This window comes from Onychomys torridus, chromosome 6 (assembly GCF_903995425.1).
Source record: "Onychomys torridus chromosome 6, mOncTor1.1, whole genome shotgun sequence".
In the NCBI taxonomy this organism is placed as follows: Eukaryota; Metazoa; Chordata; class Mammalia; order Rodentia; family Cricetidae; genus Onychomys; species Onychomys torridus.
The window spans coordinates 130,622,363-130,642,973 of NC_050448.1; the positions used below are offsets into that span (position 1 = coordinate 130,622,363).

The window sequence follows — 20,611 nt, forward strand, 5'->3', positions numbered from 1 at the left end:
GCCTTCCTTGTCCAAAATGCACTGATTTATTTCTAGCTCTACCTTTCTCTACTTCTTTTCCAGTGTTCACACGCATGTGCACCTTTTTATCTTGTACATTAAAACGGAGTGCCTTATAGTTCCTATACATATGTTTAACCTTTCAATCTCTATTTGATAAGTTTCTCCCTACCCTTGGGATGCTCTTCCAAATTTATCCATCCCTAGGGAATGATTAATATGTCACTTCATCCATGGAGCTAGCTCTAAACTCCTCTGAACTGATTAACATTCTTTCTTGAATTTTATAGAAAATTTCAATTCTTATATTTTTAGAGCTTGATGTTAAATATATTTAACTTGCTTAAAATATATTTGGCTAAGTATTTTTTAATCTTTGTTTTGATGTGAAATCTCCTGGGAAGTTTGAGAGTAGGATGTGTGTAAGTTTCATTTTTTACATGGAAATGCACCAAATGTAACTGGCTGTAAGCATAGCCCATACCCATGTAGTTGTTGACCAAGTGATTAAATAAAGCAATTTCTTAATATTTGAAAATTTTAATGATATCCACGATTTATATGACTCTTCCTCACAGTCAAGAAGTGGGGGCTGTTGGAATGGCACAGACCAGTGACTGTCTACTTGTCTGTACAGCAGACTGGGGTTCCCACCAACATTGCTGTGGGTCTGACTCCTCAGCAGTGGAAAATGGGTAAGTGAAGGAAGTTTTCCACTTTAACAATCAGCCTTCACTCAAAACTGCTCTATTTTGTATACTGGCCATGGTTTGTACCAAGACTTTATTCAGAGAAAGTTTTCACTGTTTAAGTAAAGCACTGAAACCTCTTGGGGTCCCAGCTTTGTGCATAACTTTGATTTTATATTTGTCTTAGGCTCAATTCAACATGAAAGCATTTGGCATGAAAACTATGTAACTATCCTGCTGTGGTTTGGCTGAATTTACTAGCACTAAAATACAAAATGGCAGCACCAAGGAGCATGTCAGCTAAGACCCTCTAATCCCCAGCTTTGTGAGACAGGGGGGCATCCTTTATAGTCACCGAGGTTACTCACTGACCCAACCACTAGCATGATAATTCCAGTCACATATCCACCTGACAGCAGGCACTGCTGTCAATGTGTTTAGGACATTTTGTCACAGTGTGACATGCACAAATCTTGGTGGTGTTGGTTAGACCATACATGTGGCCTGATGATACAACCAAGAGATGCAGTTGATACAAGGCACATGAGGCTACTGACAGCATAACATGCTGTATTGTTTTACAATAAGTATGATAAAATTCTAAAATATGGCAGAAATTATAGTGCATTAAGTAAATAAATCTGCAATTTATTTTTTAATTATCATTATCAAATTCCAAGTGCTGTAGATAACCATGGGTGCTGGGTTTTTGTCTGGTTGGCAGCCTAAAGTATTTTGTCAGCAAGGCCAGAAAGTATCTTTTGTGAGGCACAGTTATCCTTGATGGAAACATTATCATGTCCCACATCTTATGCACAGTGCCATCTTTCTGAACATTCCACAGATTAGGACAGTCCCTGAGAAAGCAGTTATACAGCTTTATATTTCTGGGACACAATGGCAGTGACCCATTCCCTTTCAGAGAGTATGCAGAAAACTCTAACCTAAGATAAATCTAAAACATGTCCTTATCATGTCATGTTGGGCTCCTTGTTAATCACAGAGTTCATCATTTAGGAAAGCCAAATACCTGTTCAGGTCTCGGTGGATGATTGGTTGGGTCAAGCTGTGCAGGTACTCCATACCCTTGGCAACATCTACAGCAATAATTAATTTAGACTGCAGGTCAAGAATTCTAGAATAGAAAAATAGATTGAATGGATATGAATTGGTTGAAGCCAACACTCAGCATGTCTTGTGAAAGAAAACAGCCCATGATTGTTATTTTCTGTAACTCTATCTAGTTTTTCATTCATTGAAGATGGAGCTAAAAATTCAGCCTGGCAAATGGCTTGCACAGTTGGGAACTGTCATTTCAGATATTTGTTTAAAAATATGGTTCTTGATTTTCTAATTTATTTGTGTCATACAAAAATTCATGATAATAAGACACAAATGGAATGTTCTGGAGCCACTGAGGCAAACCACTTCCTAGTTTCTATCAATACAGCTCTAGAACATGAACTCGGGTTAGACATGGACAAGAGCGTTCTTTTTGAAGGCTTTCTCTGAAAAAGTATTGTGACCCTGGATGGTTATTTTATTCTGAGCTTCCATACATCCACTTTGTTGGTATGTCAAGGTCAGTCTATTTATAAACTTCCATTAGCAACTTAAATTCCTTGAATCTGTCACCTTTGACTTCCTGTTGAGAAATTACTTGATTTCATTTCTTGAAATATAACAATTATTCATAAATCATCAGCTGTGTTTAAAATGCCACACATGTTAACACTCAGAGCTGTCAGAAGGCCAAAGACCACTGATCAGACAGCCCAGGCAATACGGCAAAGATGATTCTTGTGCGGACAGAGCCAATACCTCTTCTGTTCATGAAGGAGGGAGAACAGAGAGCCTCCTGATATGTACTGAGTGACAATGGCAAACTGGCTGGGGTCCTCCAGGCAGGCTCCCACAAACTGAACCACACAAGGGTGGTTGAGCTGGCAGAGGATGGACACCTCTCGGCAAAACATATCCACATCTGACTTAGAGCAGTAGGTGTTGGCTCGGTATCTAGAAGAGTGGAGAAACGTTCTTGTCAACAGCATTTTTCAGGAGTCTGCCTCTGCCCTTCCCAGCCCACGAGGCAGATTTCTTTCATCTACTTGCTTACCGTTTGATCGCCACTATTTTATTCCTGCATCGCCCTTTATAGACTTTCCCAAAAGAACCTACAATTATTTAAGAGAAGTTGGTAAATGTTCGCTACAGTGAGTTAGAGATTGTTACGCTGTAGCAGAGCTCTGGTTTCTTAGCTTACCTGAGCCGATAATCTCGTGGAACTCAATTTCAGAGAGCTGGAGATGGAAACGGGAGGGCAATCCAGCCCTCAGGAGGAGGACATCAGCTTTCTCTGCAAACAGTAATTGCCTTTTTACTTGGGGGATGTGCACATGTGGATGTGAATACACAATGGGCTTGCTTGGCGACAGGTGCTTCTCCACAACCACTTCCTCCCAACTGCACCAGCTCACTTGGAGATGCTAAGAACTAAGCATGCATGCTCCCAGGGCCTCCTATCACCAGAACCACCTTCTTCTGTCTCAGACAATCTCTGTGATCAAGGCTGAGCTTATTGCTCATCTGATCTTCAGCTAACAGGGCTGGATACACAGCCACTCTCCAATATGGCTTGCTTCACAGCCTGAGAAACCCAGCCAATCCCTTCAACCTACATCAATAAGGAAGTCAAGTATCTATTATTGATAAACTGGGCCTTTAGGGGATACCCATTCAATGGTAGGTAATAAACACGGGAAACAATCTGAGGAAATACCACACACCACAAAGGACTTTGAAAAGTACAAATTCCAAGTGGTTAAATATTAATTTGTCATGGAATTGTGTTTTATACTTGCCTGGTTTAGTGAAGGTAATTTCAACATTCTGCATGCTTTCAAAAAAAAGTACCTGAGTGTCCCTTTTTTGAGATATTTAAAAAATAATAATTTATTAATCTGATTATTTTCTAAAGCAAATATATTTTCAATTCTTCTAAAATACTAGTATTTGTAATTAATATTTTGTTCAAAATATAAATATATGAATAGTACTTTATAACCGTTGACTGAAGAGCATGAAGACAAGACTAATTATGAGAAGAGAGTGGACTGCAGCCAGTATTGCTTAGACTAGTGAAGTTGTCATCACTCACAACAAAACAAAGCATGTGCTCGTCACATACAAACAATAATGACCCTCAGCAACAAAACAACAGCCACCTATTGATAAGTACCTTTTGTCATGCTTTTGATCTTCCCCAGGGGGGATGGAACAGACACATAGGAGCCATCTAGAATCAAATTATACAGTGGAGTTGAAGGCAGCATCATTTCTTTCTCCATAAAGTTCAGCATGACAAATTTGAAGCAGACAGTGAAGTTGAAGTGAACAAGCTTAAGGTCTGAATCTCCTTCTGGATAGGAAGCTGCACTGTGCACAGTTGTCTAGAGTCTGAGTAAAACGTTTCTAATTCTGTTTTAGAAGACTCCAGCAGATGTAATTTGTATCTCTTTTCTCATTTTAGTAAATTGTTGATGTGTGAAATGACTGTTCTCTGCTTCCCCAGGCCTCCCCAGCATTGCACAAGCTGCATGCCTTTCAGTCCAAGGAATGCTAAGCTTGAAGGAACCACAGTTGGTGGTGGTGGCTATTCTTTGTGTAGTCTCACCACCTGGATATAAACTTTCCAGAAACAAGTCTCATCACTTAGCTGCATCTTCCTTCCTCAACACTCAGGGATAGTAACAGCAACACGTGTTTACCATTGGATTCAATATTGTACAGCAATGAAACACACTAGCAAAGAGGGGTACCTCCTCCAGGTTGGGAATATTCATTACATGGCAGTTCATCCTGGGGTCTCTTATAGTGCTTCAGAAGTGTGACAATGGCATCATGTCCTTAATGAAAGAAAAAAGAATGAACTTTACTTTTGTCTTGGCTTATTCAGCAACACCCCTGCCCCCCCCCCAAAAAAAAAACAAACAAACCTGGAGAACATTTGTAACATAGGTTACTCCTGAGGAGATAATATATTACAATATGGATTTAATACTTCATTAATTTAAAATAACCTGCTGAGAGTCTCCTGGTAGTTTATGTGGGCAGCAGTGATACAATGGACACATGACTCTGCTCCTATTTGTAAGAGGACTACAAGCAAGTAATTAATAGAAATTGTGAGATGAATGAAAACATCCAAGTAACCATATGTGGTGTAAGTGGATGTGGTCAGGACATGATTGAATGTCTGAAAGACACACAGGGCAACTGAAAGAAAAGGGCACAGGCTGTGACTGGGCACGTGGTCGGCAATGCCAGTAACACAGCACTAAGGCTTCTGTGGTGGAGACAGCATGCTGCACACAGATACCTTTGTTCCTCTTTCACGGTGAATCTGTCATTGGGAATGGCTGCTTTCCCTGGGATCTTTCTATCTGTCTTCCATCCAACCGTGGCTTTGTGACATGCTAACTGGGAACAGAGGGACAATGCCACTACCACATCTATGCGTTAAGATACAGGAAGCCGTTACTCTCCAAGCTGCCAGCTGCATGCCAGGGCTCTAAGGTGTAAGGGGTTGGAAAGCTTCTCCCTCACCCTTGTTACCAGTCCTGGAATGTCACAAGGTTGAGGGACACATTTCAGTTATAAGCCACCACTTCTAGAATTCTGGACTTATTAAATGTGCCAACACTTACTCTTGCAAAAGATGAAAAATGTTAAATGCTTTTCAGAGAAAACCATTGATTTTCAATAGAATTAAACCTTGACACTATTGTATGCTTTCACTATGAAAATAATCTACTGCAGCTAATTTGTAAAAGAGGAAAATAGTCGACCTTAGAGATCTTGCCCAGAGCCATGTGAAATTCAATCGAACCCACTGTAAAAATGGCCAACTTTAGAAACTGAAAAGCATAAATGTTTTCCTATCACAGATTCCTGAAAGTTAGCATTGGCTGAACACACCAGTTTACATGTAGAGTGCTCACAGTAGATCTCACTTACCAAGTTTTCCTATTAAAAGAACCCAAGGAATAGTGAAGGATGTGCAAGAACACAGAATGGAGAAGTCAGCACATGTACTAATACTGTTTCTGAAGGTAATATTCTAGATCCAGACTCCTTAAGGAAACAAACAATACTGCATACAAATAATGAAAATTGTAAGCAAATGTATATATTAGCTATCAAGATGTTAACAACTAGGGTCTACTGTTTAAAATTACCTTTTGTTCTCTGTTTGTAAATAATGAGTTTTCTGTTTTCCCAAACCACGGATACAGGCTGTGTTGAAATGGTGAGGACAAGCCCACTTATTATTACTTGTTTGCTTGGATTTGAGTAACAAGAATCAGAGAAACCTCAGAGGCTGAATGATGTTAGCCAAGAGGCACATTTCTAGTGAGAGTCAAATAGTAAGGGATAGTACATAACATAAAAGTTCTGAGTTGGGAGCAAACATGACATGACCATGACCTGTTCACAACTAAAGAAGGCATGTGTGAAGCAGAGCAGAAGTGCATGAGGATGGTACAACTAGGCAGGTGAGGAGAGACAAGAACAATGGGTGAACAGGGCCTCCCAGGCTATCAGAATGTGTCACACACAACATGAAGTGAGCACAGATTCCCCAGAGACTATGAGTGGAAAGCTGTGTGGTAGGACATGACTGGTAGCTTCCTAATGAGCTACTTGGTGGTGCTGATGTGAGGCCTGCACTTAGTGGACCACCTAATGCAGAGCTTACAAAGACAGGATCAGTGTAGGCCATTTTTAGAGCTACTAGTTCCTATGGTTCTGTGCCTGTGGAAGAATATGCCTTACTTCATTTAAAATTAAAAAAAAAAAAAAGACAAGCTGTAGCAGGAAGTTTTCCTGTGTCCTGCACCCACTCAGTCCCAATTAAACACACAGGGGCTTTTATTAATTACAAAATGTTTGGTCTATGGCTCAGGCTTATTGCTAACTAGCTCTTTCATCTTAAATTAATCCATTTATATTAATCTATGTATTACCACGTGTCTTGTGGCTTTACCTGTGTTTCATTACATCTTCTTCCCTCAGCAGCCTGCAGCATCTTCCCTGATTCATCTTTCTTCTCTATGTATCTTTGTCTGGATTTCCTGCCTGGCTCTAACCTGTCTTGCCATAGGCTTCTTTATTAACTAATGGTAGCAACACATATTCACTGCATACAGAAAGCAACCAGCCTGTCAGAAAATCCCACAGCAACCAGCCTGTCAGAAAATCAAGTAGGCCATCCACAGACCCTCTCCTGTCTCTCTGTCTCCTCAGACCCAACCTACAGTCTAGTCCCAGTCCTGCAGACCCCCTCCCAAACTCCCCATGCTCACTCATCAACTGTACCCCCACCCCCAACTCCAGCAGGCATCCTTGCTAAAACACAAGCCATACTGGCCAGAAAACCAGGTAGGCTCCCCACAGACCTTCTGTCTCTCTGTTGCTCCAGCCCCAATACCCCAGTCTCATCTGTATCACTGCAACAGAACACCTGCTGCAGCCTTCCCTCCCTCCTGCCTACATCTCCTCTGGATCTTACTGATCATCCCCACCTAGCCTCCATTTCCCTACTCATCACTGTATCCCAGACCCCAACTCCAGCAGGCACCCCTTGCTACCTAAGGGCTGCTCCTCCCAGGGAAACTAGACCCACACCACTCCTGCTGCTCCTGAGATCCAATATCCCCAGTCTCATCTTCAGCTCTGTGGATAGAAACCTCCTGTGGACTCCCTTTCCCCTCTAACCTTATCCCCAAGGAATCACAAATATCTTCTTCTCCAACATTCCTTCTCCCAATCCACCCCAGTATCGCAGGCTCCAACACCATTATGCACTCCCTGTGAACACACCAGTTGAACAGGTCAGGAAAACAGGCAACACATAGCTATCACCTCTCCAGAATGCAGAGGAGAAACAGAAACCAAGCAACAAGACACTCACCCAATGAAGACAAATCCAGAAACTAGCACTTAGACCTTTAATCATTCCAAAGCCAGGTGTGGAGAAGCCAGCATAAAACCACTATCAACAACAGCAAGGACAGTATGTCTCTACTAGAACCTAGGTGTTTTGCAACAACAGGCCCTGAATATTCCACCATAGCTGAAGCACAAGATAAATATCTTAAAGCAACATTTAAGATATGATGGAAGTCCTTAAAGGGGAAACTAATAAATAAGAAATCCAGGAAAACAAACTAGTGTAAGGAAATATATAAAATAGTTCGAGACCTGAAATTAGAAATATGATCAATAAAGAAAACCCAAACTGAGGGAATTAGGGAAATGAAAAATTAGTAACTCAAACTGGAACTGCAGAGGCAAGCTTCACCAGCAGATTACAAGAGATGGAAGAGAGAATCTCTGGCCTAGAAGATATGATAGAAAAAGTAGATACATCAGTTAAAGAAAAAGCGAAATCTAAAAGGTTCATGACACAAAACATCCAGGGAATCTGGGACACTATGAAAAGACTAAATCTAAGAATAATCAAATTATTATTAAGAGGAAAGAGAAGAAACTCAGCTCAAAGAATCAGAAAATGCTTTCAACAAAATCATAGACAAAAAATTTTCCTAGCCAAAAGAAGGAGATGCCTATAAAGATATAAGAACCACAGAACACCAAACATATTGGACCAGAAAAGAAAGACCCCTTGCTACATAATAATTGAAATAATAAACATACAGAATAAAGAGTAAGAATATTAAAAGCAACAAGAGAAAAGACCAAGTATCACATAAATGCAGACCTATCAGAATTAACACCAGACTTCTCAAGGAAGATGCTCAATCCAGAGGGCCTGGACAAATTTGCTCCATACCAAAGATGCCAGCCCAGACTACCATATTCAGCAAAACTTTCAATCATGATAGATGGAGAGAATAAGATATTTCATGATAAATTCAGATTAAAACAATATCTATCTATATATCCAGCCCTACAAAAAAGTGCTAGAAAGAAAACTCCAACTGAAGGTTAGCTACACACATGAAATCATTATAAATAATTATAATTATTTATAATCAAATATAATTTGACCTTGATAAGGTAAAAAAAATCAGCAAAATCAAAAGAAGGGAAACACACACATACACACACCACCACCACCACCACCACTACCACCACCATCACTATCATCACCACCACCAAAACAACAGAATTCAATGATCATTGGTCATTCATATCTCTCAATATATATATGGTTTTATTCCTCCAATTTAAAGAGACAGACTAACAAAATGGATATGAAAACAGGATCCATCTTTCTGCTGCATCCAAGAGACATACCTCTAAATCAAGAATAGACATAATCTCAGAAGGGGTGAAGGGGTGAGAAAGATACTCAAGAAAATGGACCTAATATGCAAGCTGGTGTAGCCATTTTACTATCTAACAAATTAGACTTCAAACCAAAACTAATCAAAAGAGATGGGGAGGGGCACTGCATATTCATCAAAGGAAAAATCCACTGAGAGGACATTTAAATTCTTAACATCTCTGCCCCAAACACAAGGGCACCCAAGTTTGGAAAATAAGCACTAGTGCAGCTTAAATCATGTATCAACCCCCACACACTAATAATGGGAGACTTCAAACCCACACTCATCAGTGGACAGATTATCCAGACAAAAACTAGACAGAAATACTGAAGCTAACAGATATTATAAACCAAAATGATCTAACAGGCATTTAAAGATCATTTCACCCAAATACAAAGGCATCTACCTTTGACTCTGCACTTCATGGAACTTTCTCCAAAATTGGTCACATACTTGGTCACAAAGCCAGCATCAACAGATACAAGAAAACTGAAATAACTCCCTCTATCCCATTATACCACAATGGATTAAAACCTGATGTCATCAACAACAAAAACAGCAGAAAGCTTACAAACTCATGGACACTGAACAACTTCATGCTGTATGAAAAATGGGTCAAGACAGAAATAAGAAAGAAATTAAAGACTTTCTAGAACTCAATGAAAATGAATACACTACATACCAAAACTTATGGGACACAATGAAAGCAGTGTTAATAAGAAAGTTCATAGCACTAAGAAAGTTAGAATTAGAGATCTCATATTAGCAACTTAGCAATGAAAAGCTCTAGTACAACAAGTAGTAATCACACCTAAGAGGAGTAGATAGCAAGAAACAACCAAACTAAGGGTTGTAACCAATAAAATCAAAACTAAGAGATCTATACTAAGAATCAATGAAACAAAGAGTTGGTCTTTAAGAAAATCAAGAAGATAAACCCTTTAACAAACTAACTAAAAGGCAGAGAGAGAGAGAAAATCCAAATGAACAAAGTCAGAAATGAAAGGGGGCATAACAATGGGCACTGAGGAAATCTGGAGAATTGTAAGGACATATTTAAAAAACCTGTATATCACCAAGTTGAAAAACATAAGAGAAATGGATATGTTCTTAATAGGTACTCCCTAACAGAGTTAAATCAAGACCAGATAGACAATATAAATATACCTGTAGTGCCCAGTAAAATAGAAGCAGTAATTAAAATACTCCCAACAAAAGAACCCCAGGGCCAGATAGTTTTAGTGCAGAATTTTACCAGACTTTCAAAGAAGAGTTAACATCAATACTCCTCAAATTATCCCACAAAACATGAATAGAAGGAACATTGCCCAATACATTTTATGAGGACACTGTTACAATAATACCCAAGCCATATAAACATTACATAAAGAAAGATAATTACAGACCAGTTTCCCTTATGAATTGTATCTTTATGCAAAATACTAACAAACCAAATCCAAGAACACATCAAAAGGATCATTCACCACAATTAAGTAGGCATTATCCCAGAGACGCAAGTATGGTTCAGTGTATAAAATCAGTAAATGTAATCTACTGTATACACAAACTAAAAGAAAAAAAGATACATGGTCATCTTATTAAATGCAGAAAAGGTCTTTGTCTAAAATCCAATACCCATTCATGATAAAATATCTGGAGAGATTAGGGATACAAAGGAAATATCTAAATATAATAAAGGCTATTTACAGCAAGCTGAAAGCCAACATCAAATTTAATGGAGAGAAACTCAAAGCAAGTCTACTAAAATCAGGAATAAGACAAGGTTTTCCACTCTCTTCATATCTATTCAATATAGTACTTGAAGTTTTAGCTAGCACAATAAGACAACTGTATGAAGGGGAATTAGGAAGCAAGAAGTCAAGTATTATTTTCAGATGATATGATAGTATATATAAATGATCCTAGAAATTTCACCAGAGAACTCTTACAGGTGATAAACACTTTCAGAAAACTGTCTGTATACAAGATTAACTAAAAACAAAACAAAACAAAATAAAAATTTAAAAAAACTCACAAAAAACAATAGCCCTCCTATACACAAATGACAAACACTGAGAAAGAAATTAGGGAAACAACACCTTTCAGAATAGCCTCAAATAATATAAGACATCTTGGGGATAGTTCTAACCAACAAAGCAAAAGACTTATATAATTAAAAACAAACTTTAAGTATTTGAAGAAAGAAAGTGAAGAAGTAGCAGATAATAGATCTCCCTTGTTTGCATATTGATAGGATTAACATAGTAAAAATGGCCATCCTACCAATAGCAACCTATAGATCTAATGAAATCCTCATAAAAATTCCAGTACAGTTTTTCATGGACTTAATAGGACAGTTATCAATTTCATATGGAAAAACAAAAAAACCAAGAATAGTTAAACAATTTTGAAGAATACAAGGACTTTTAGAGGTTTCACTATTCCCAATTTCAAGTTGTACTACATTGTTATAGCAATAAAACTTGCATGGCATTGGCATAAAAACAGATACACTGTCCAATGGAATAAAATTGAGGACCTAGACATAAATCTACACACATATGAACACCTGATTTTTGAAGAATCCAGAAGTAAACACTGGAAAAAATACAGCATCTTCAACAGACACTGCTGTTCAAACTGAGTGTCTGCATGTAGAAGAATACAAACATATCCATACTTATCACCCTGCACAAAACTCAAGTCCAAGAGACTCAAAGGTCTCAACATAAAGCCAGATCTACTGAATGTAATAAAAAAGAAAGTGAGGAATAGCCTTGAATTCATTGGTACAGGAGACAACTTCCTGAACAGAACACCAATAGCACAGGCACTAAGATCAACAATAATAAATGGCATCACATGAAACTGAAAAGCTCCTGTAAGGTAAATGACACCATCTCTTGGACAAAGTGGCATCATATAGAATGGGAAAAGATTTTTTTTTATCAATTATATGTATGATACAGGACTAATATCCAAAATATGTAAAGAACTCAATAAACTAGATATAAAAATCAATTAAAAATCAGGTACAGTTCTAAACATATAATTCTCTATAGATGAAACTCAAATGGCTGAGAAACACTTAAGAGTCCAGTCAAAGAGAGAGAAGAGGGATTCTATGAGCAAGGGACATCAAGATCATGATAGGGAAACCTACAGAGACAACCAAACCAAACTAGTGGGAACTCATGAAATTTAGATCAACACCTGTGGAGCCTACACAGTGTAGCATGAATCTTAAAGGTTCTTATAATTAAAATCAAACCCGAGGCCAGTTATTGGGGTGAATGCTGGAAGATCAGAGACACAGAACAAGCCACCTCACCTCGCCAGTTCCTCAGCTGGTCTTGTTTCCTCAGACTGGATACCTCTGAGTCCTCATCCAGAATGCATCTCAGCTGAACTACTGCTAGAAGCCTAAAAGCTTAACCAGCCAAATGCTTAACTAGCTCTGGGCTCCATTCCTTATATGTCTTTCTCTTTCTGCCATCACTCCCTGGGATTAAAGGCTTGTTTTCTGGGATTAAAGGCATGTGTCGCCACGCTGGCTGTATCCTTGAACACACAGAGATCTTCCTAGGTCTGCCTCCCAAGTGCTGGGATTAAAGGTGTGCACCACCACCACCCAACTTCTCCTATGGCTTACTCTTCCCATTTTCTAGCCACCATTTGTGGCTCTGTATCTAGTGGCTGTCTGTTCTCTGACCCCAGATAAGTTTATTAGGGTGCACAATATTGTGGGGAACACAATACCACACAACACAGGACTGGACTAGGCCCTCTTCATATGAGAGACAATTGTATAGCTTGATCTGCTTAAGTGGTCCCCTGGCAGTAGGATCAGGAGCCATCCCTGGTGCATGATCTGGCCTTTTGGAGACCACTACCTATGGTGGGACACCTTAACAGCCTTGGTTCAGGGGGAGGGGCTTGGACCTGCCTCAGCTGAATGTATCAGTCTCTGCTGACTCCTCATGGGAGTCCTTATCTTGTCAGAGGGAATTCAGGGATAGATTGGAGAGGAAGGCTGGGAGGCAAGAGGAGGGAAGAGAGGGGGATCTGTGGTTGGTATGTAAAATATTTCTTAAAAAAATAAATTGAAATTCTACCCCCTCCAAAATGTTCAACATCCTTAGCTATCAGGGTCAAATAAAAACTATTTTGAGATTCCATCTTTCACCTGTCAGAATGGCTAAGATCAATAATATAATTGAGAGGCAATGCCACTGAGGGTATGAATAAATGAAATGCTCACCCATTGTTGGTGGAAGTGCAGACTTGTGCAGATACTATGGAAATCAGGGAGGTGGTCCCTCTGAAAGACAAGAATCAATCTATCTCAAGACCCAACAATACCACTATTGGGCATAGACCCAAAGGTCCTTCAGGCCTACCACAAGGACACTTGCTTAACCATGTTTATTGTGGCTTTATTCATAATAGCCAGAAACTACAAACAACTACATGTCCCTCAACTGAAGAATGAATAAAGAAAAACTGGTACATTTGCACATTGGAGTACTATTCAGCTAAAAGACATCATGAAATTTGCAGGCAAATGGGTGGAACTAGAAACAATCATCTTGAGTGAGGTAACTCAGATCCAGAAAGATAAATATGATATGTGTTTACTTATAAGTGGATATTAGCCATTAAATAAATGATAAACAAGCTACATTTTGTAAACCTAAAGAGGTTAGGTGAAGAGGAGGGGTCAAAGGAGCATGCAGGGATCTCCTTGGAAGGGGGAAATAAAATAGATTTTATGGACAGACTTGTGGTAGGTGGAGACAGGAAAGGAAAATCATGTAGGAGGAGATATGGTGAAGGAAGAAAATGTGTTAGAATTGGGGCCATTTTGGGGGCTAGTGTGGAAACCTAGGACAATGGACACTTTCTGAAATCTATGAAGGTGATCCAAATGAGGACTCCTAGTAATGGGGGCACAGAGTCTCAACTGGCCATTCTTGTAGCCAAGTGAAGCTATCAGTGGCAGGACTAGGTTACATTCAGTTAAGTTGTTGACTAATAGGGTCCCATAGATATTCCCAAACAACCCAGACAGTTACTAAGATGAAAGATTGCTCTCAGCAACCTGACAGCAGAGCACCATTACTGAGGACAACACTCATAGGACTTATTGAACATGGAGATGTTAAGCTGGTGCCTATATTGAGCCCTCATCCCTATGGCCTAGTCCCTTTGATGTGGGAAGGTACTTTGCATTCTGCTGTAAGAAAAACATGGATACCAACCCATCTACAAAGCCTTTGACCTACAACCTGTCCTGCCTATAAAATACGCTAGGGCAATGCTGACACAGAACTTGTGTGAGTAGCAAACCAATGACTGATTTGATTTAACACCCACTCTATGAGCAGGAACTTATACCCAACCCAGAACTGATTGGGTAACCAAAAACCAGAGACTAAACATCACAGAGACATAGGGTAAAAACAAACACTGCTGGTAAAATAAAATCAGTGACAAGATTCCTAATGATATTCTGCTATGCTCATAGATAAGTGCCTTGTCCAGTCATCATCAAAGAGGCTCCCTCTGGCAGCAGATGAGAGCAGATGCAGAGACCCACAGCCAGACATTATTCACAGAGAGAGACTAAATCAGAGGTCCCCATCAAATTCCTTCCCTCTCAGCTCACAGAATGCAGGATAAGAGGGCGTGGAAAGATTGTAAGAGCCAGAGGGGATGGAGGACACCAGGAGAACAAGGCCCTCTGAATCAGCTTTGTAAGGCACATATGAGCTAACAGACAGAAGCAGCAAGTATAGGGCCTATCGAGGTCTTTACCAGGTCCTCTGCATATATATTATAGTTACCAGGTTAGGTTTTTGTGGAGTCCTGATTGTGAGAACAAGTGGGTCTCTGACTCTTGGACCTGCTCTTTGGACTCTTCCTTCTGTTGGTTTGCTATGCCCAACTTCAATATAATAGTTTTTTTCTTCACCTTATTATATTTTCTTCATCTTAATATATTATATCATCTTATTTATATTATATATTGATATATTACTTGAAATGTATATTATTAATATATACTTGAAAATATAGCCAAGTAGTAGTGGTGCACACCTTTAATCCCAGCACTTAGAAAGGCAGAGACAGGCAGATCTCTGAATTCAAGGCCAGCCTGGCAGCCTGGTCTACAGAGTGAGTTCCAGGACTGTCAGGAATGCTCAGTGAAACTGTATCTCAAAACAGCAGAAAAAAAGAGAGAAATAAAATGTATAAGATTTATTTTTGAAATTCTGTAATTGCACTTTCAGTATAGTTCTGTAATTTACTTCATCTTGGCCTGCCAAAATTAGCTTTGATAGGAGTTTTATTTTTAAATGGATGGCTATATATTATGTATCAGTATAGAATAAAATATAAGTGTGATTTGGCAGGGGAAAAAAAGGAGTTTTCACTTGTTGCAGTCCCATTTGTCCAAACTTCCTTTGTTCTCTGTACATTCAGTCAGTGACCTATCCAAAAAGATACTTTGCAGACCAAGGCAAGGAAATCCTTTCCTCCTGTTTTCTTCTAATAGTTTTACAGCTTTGTGTCTTGAGCTTGTGTTGAGTTGCATTTTGTTCATGGCATGAAATTAAGGTCCATTTTAATTTATCCACATGTTAAAGAAAAAGATCTTAATGTTTAGCTTGGAAATAAGAAAACGTCTTTGTAAGATTGACATAAAGATTAGGTAATGGTGTGGGGTCAGGGGGTGGCTTGGCCCATACGTTGTTTGTTTCACCACCATGGAAACCTGAGTTTGAATGATGAGTACCTGGGTAAAGAGCCATTTGTGCATCAGTACTGCCAGGTCTGGGAAAAGGAGACAGGTGGATCCTTGGTGCTCATGGTGTTCATTGATAACGTAATCAGTTTCCCCACCTTTCCTTTCTCGCTTTCAGGGTGTACCCGTGATTCTTGCTTGAAGCCTGCTTCCCAGAGCCTCAGAGCTAGCAGTGTAGCCAAGTCCTCCTCATACTCCTGTGAGCCCACGTCTGTACACTTAAACCATCCTGGGGCAGTGGCTCAGTGGGTAACACAGGGCAAACTTCTCTGTCAAAGTTGTCTAATAGCAAGTGTCATTCTCCTTTGCCCTGTAAGACAGCCTGCATGCAGTCCAGGCATGTATCCTCACCTGTCCCTGAGGAATTTTCTTCTTCCACATTAATATGATAGTTTCTGAGCTGCAGTGTCCAGCACAAGTGTCCCTTTCTCTTTATCATCCCTTTAGCCTCAGGGTATAAGAAGGATCATGACAGCAAAATACTGTGGTAGTTTAAATGAGAATGTCCTCCATAGGCTTACTTTTGAATGCTCCGTCCCTGGTTAGTGAAAATGTTTGGGCAGAATTATGGTATGTGGCCTTGCTGGGGAAGATATGCCACTAGGGGTGGGCTTTGAGGTTTCAAAGGCCTCTGCCTGGAACTTCCCAATCAGATGTGAGCTATCAGCTACTGCTCCAGGACCGCTCCTGCCTGCCCACTGCCACATTCCTTGCCATGATAATAATGGACTAACTCTCTGAAACTATAAACAAACCCCCAGTTAAATGCTTTCCCTTGAAAGTTGCCTTGGTCATATCTCTTCACAGCAATTGAACAGTAACTAAGACAATAAATTTGAAATTAAATTATCCTGTCAACTGTCTCTCACTACATTCATAGGTTCTGAGCTTTGTCCTTGACCCTGTGACCCTGTATGAATTTGGAAACCTTCCTTTTAATAACTTTATCATTATGGATTTGGATCCAGAAAATACAACAACAGAACCAAATCAAAATATTTTTCATTATTTCTGTTTCTCTTAGGAGATACTACACACACACACACACACACACACACACACACACACACACACACACACACACACCAGCACTTAACCAGGCATAACAGAACCTAGTTCACACATTTCCTTCCCCATCCTTCTGGCACCTCTGTGAACTAACTCTGCTGATGGCAGAGGGCCTAGATGCTCCCCCCAGTGGAGCAAGATGCAGCATTGTGAATCCTAACTGCCTGTGAGAGCAGCTGATCACACCCTTCATGTCCCTCTCATTGTAAAAGCTCTCTTGGCTCCACTTGCTCTGAGCAGTTTTAATTTCCTGCCAGTGTGGTGGCACGATTTGCTGGCATTTTCTTTGTAATACTTTTCATCAAGAGCCTAATGAGTGCCTAGGTTCTGGCTGGTGATAAGCCAGAGGCTGCCAGGGAGGTGCCAAGAGGCCCCTTTGCTCTGCAGGACATCTCTACCTCATTTCCTTCCTTCTGCTGACAGTCTTGAAGGCACACGTGTAGGAAGAGTTCCTTTGCTGGAAGCCCTCAACAGACAAAGGAAGGAACCCTGAATATCAGGGTTTTTCCCCAACCCTGATCTGAAGGAGCGAAGCAGAAACATTCCCTTTGGAGCACCACCAATCAATTCACCAACCAAACCCCTGACAGTGGGCAGGCAGATACTCAAGTTACACTAAGCCAACATGTCCATATATAACCCAACTTCCAACAATTAAATAAGATATTTTCCTATGGCTAAGAACTTAGTACTCAAATGTCGTAAACAGATGTCAGGTTGCTGTGCCACCAGCTCAGTTATAACAGCAGGCTGTACTTTTGGAGCTTCAGTGCTGGGGGGCGGGGGCACCTGTCAATCTTCACAACTTTCACCTTGTTGAGTAGTTTACTCTCCAGGTTTGTGAGAGTCTAAATCAGTCTCCAGAGATGTTAGGGCAATGGCCCAATAATGCATCATGATCATGGACACAGCTGAGGTTTCAAGTGGCTCTTGAGGAAGAAAATTTTATCTTCTCATAACATCTCTCCATCCTTGCTAATTCAACTAAGAGTTAAATGAATGATGTTTACACTCCTTGCCTGAGAACTATTTTAAGAACTAGCTGTGGCCAGCTCTCCCAGACTTTATGTTTTCTTGGCCAGTTCACCCTCACCCCACCAACAGGGTCAGTTCTACTGTGCTGCCCAGGTGAGGTACAGAGCCCAATTTTTCAAGTGTCACAGCTGGTAAGGGGGAGGATCAGTACCCTCGCCCATCACAGTTGGTAAGGGCAAGGGGGGAAGGGCATCTTTCCCTTGCCCTCACCATCATATGGCAGATGAGGGGGTGTGGCCACCTATCCCATTCTCACACCCCCAGAGCCAACTTACTACTGTGATGCCCAGGTGAGGTGCAGGGCCTGCTCTCCTGAGTGCTTCAGCTGGTGCAGGGCAGGGGCAGCTCTCCCACTGACTCAGGCATAGAAGAGTGTGGGGGTGGGATAGGCAGCATCTCCCTTACCCATGCTGCATATGACAGATGAAAGGTGGGGCCAGATCTTCCACCCTCATATTCTCAGGCAGGCTTACCCTACCACCCCGCCCTGCCCCCCTCAACAGGGTCAACTCTCATCTACCTGCCCCTCATCTGCTATATAATGGTGGGGGTAGAGAAGGGATGCCCTACCTTGTCCCTCATCACCTGTGGCAGGTAGAGAGCTGGCTCCAAAGTCATCAGAGTGGGAGAGCTGTCCCTGTCCATCACCAGATGCAGCATTCAGGAGAGTGGCTCTTGCACCTCATCTGGGCAACCCAGAAGAGCTAGCACTGATGGGGTAGGTGTGGGAGAGCCACTCTCGAGGGTATAAAAGCAGGAGAACTGGCTCCATCCCCTGCCCATTGACCAAGGGGGTCAACTAGCCAGGGCAATGCTAGAGAGCTCACCCTGGTGGTAAGGACAAGGCAGAGAGATGCAGGCTGACTAACCCTGCAACTACTCAGGCCCAGAACCAGGATTATGATTTGGCCCACCCCAACATCCACCCCATCTATGATCTGCTGGAACACATGAGGAGGCCGGTCATCAAATCCAAACCTGCAGGATTTTCATAACACAGGGTAACAACAGGATATCCAAAGGAGTACCAGTGAGGGCCCAGTATCAACAGTGTAGCAAAAGCCAGAGGCCTTGCACCAGACCAATGACTCTTTGCAATGAACACTTGCACATTAAGATATATGGCTACAAGGGTTACTGCATGACTCACAGTGTCGCACTACACCTTCCACAATGAGATTTTTCCTTTTTTTCCCTCTTAAATTTTATTTTATTTTATTTTTGGGGAGAGGTTGCAAGGACAGCAGGTGTATATGAAGGGACAGAGAAAGGAAAGGGATTGAGATGCATGATGAAAAACACATGAAGAACAAATAAAAAGAAAGTTGAAAAAAAAAAGAATTAGTTGTGGAGATCAGTAAAATGACAGCAGTGATGACACTATCAGCCGGAGTCTGGGACAAGGAGCTCTTCTGTGTACAAGGATTAGAAAAGTCATAAGAATTTGATTACAGAAAGCAGAGAAGTGTGTGTGTGTGTGCACATGTGTGTGTATGCATGTGTGTGTATGTATGTGCACATGTGTGTATGCATGTGTGTGTATGTATGTGCACATGTGTGTATGTATGTATGTGCACATGTGTGTGTATGTGCACATGTGTGTATATGTATGTATGTGCACGTGTGTGTGTGTGTGTGTGTGTGTGTGTGTGTGTGTGTGTGTATGTATGTGCACGTGTGGGGGAGCATGGGGGGAAGGTAAATGTTGGCTGTCATTCCTCAGACGCTATCCTCCTTGATTTTTCAAGACAGGGTTGCTCACGTGCCTGGAGCTCACCAAGTATAATAGTTGTCTTCATCTTCCAGTGATGGGATCACAGGTGCACACCACTATGCTTGACTTAATAATTAGGTTCTGGGAATTGAATGGAAGTCCTTGTGCTTATACAGCAAGCACTTTACCCACTGATCCATCTCTTACCCCGTCTCCAGGGAAGTTTTACTGACTTTGTATTGTTTCAGTTGCCCAGATCACTAAAGGCACAGCCATAGCTCTGTAACACCGACTCAGAGGGATCCAATTTCCAGCAGTGTCGCATGCAAGATTCAGCCCAGTGTCTCAGCTGCACTCTTATCATATAAAATCTCATTTCCCAGAAGCACTGAGAAGTGGAGTCAGACAGTTACTTCTGAAGTTTGTCCTTCCACAGTTTGGTTTCCAGCAGAGAGTCTTGAACTCAGACTCTCAATAAGACCAGAGGCAAAAAGAATTCCTGGCTTACTCTGTCTTCACATGAGTCAACTCTGTCAAGTGCCACAGCTTTGAAACCCACCTGCCCTTTCACCTACTGCTCCTCCATCACAAAGCCAAGTGAAAATGCCACCAGCCCTTCAGCACTACTAGAGATTGGCAAGCATAACTGTTTACCATGAGACTGACAGCTAAGATCTTCCACTCTCCTTCCTCTGTTCTTCCCTCCCATCTCACCTGCCATCCCCATTTCCTCTCCTTCTTTGATGATTTTTTATGCACCTGCCAGAGGCCAGCTTCAGGTTCTTTCTTCCCAGTGAAGCCTTTCTGACTACTCACTTTGAGATAATGCCCTTGAACATTTTACTCATTACTACATTTTTATTCTTACTTTGCTGACAGCACTTATGTCATTATGATATATGATGTTTTCCATTCATTTTCTTGATTTCAGCCTGTATGTTCA

The 20,611-nt window shown here is 40.9% G+C and overlaps 1 protein-coding gene across 1 annotated transcript in view; it reads right to left on the minus strand.

Annotated features, from left to right (window-relative positions):
• Window positions 1-20,611, minus strand: part of LOC118585633 (serine/threonine-protein kinase TNNI3K) — a 269,798-nt gene that overhangs the window by 154,126 nt on the left and 95,061 nt on the right. Inside the window, exons 12-17 of the mRNA XM_036190397.1 lie at window positions 4,508-4,594; window positions 3,928-3,984; window positions 2,953-3,045; window positions 2,806-2,863; window positions 2,511-2,705; window positions 1,720-1,824 (exon numbers count right to left, since the gene is read on the minus strand). Coding sequence (XP_036046290.1) covers window positions 1,720-1,824; window positions 2,511-2,705; window positions 2,806-2,863; window positions 2,953-3,045; window positions 3,928-3,984; window positions 4,508-4,594 — 595 coding nt within the window. The remainder of the gene's footprint in view (window positions 1-1,719; window positions 1,825-2,510; window positions 2,706-2,805; window positions 2,864-2,952; window positions 3,046-3,927; window positions 3,985-4,507; window positions 4,595-20,611) is intronic.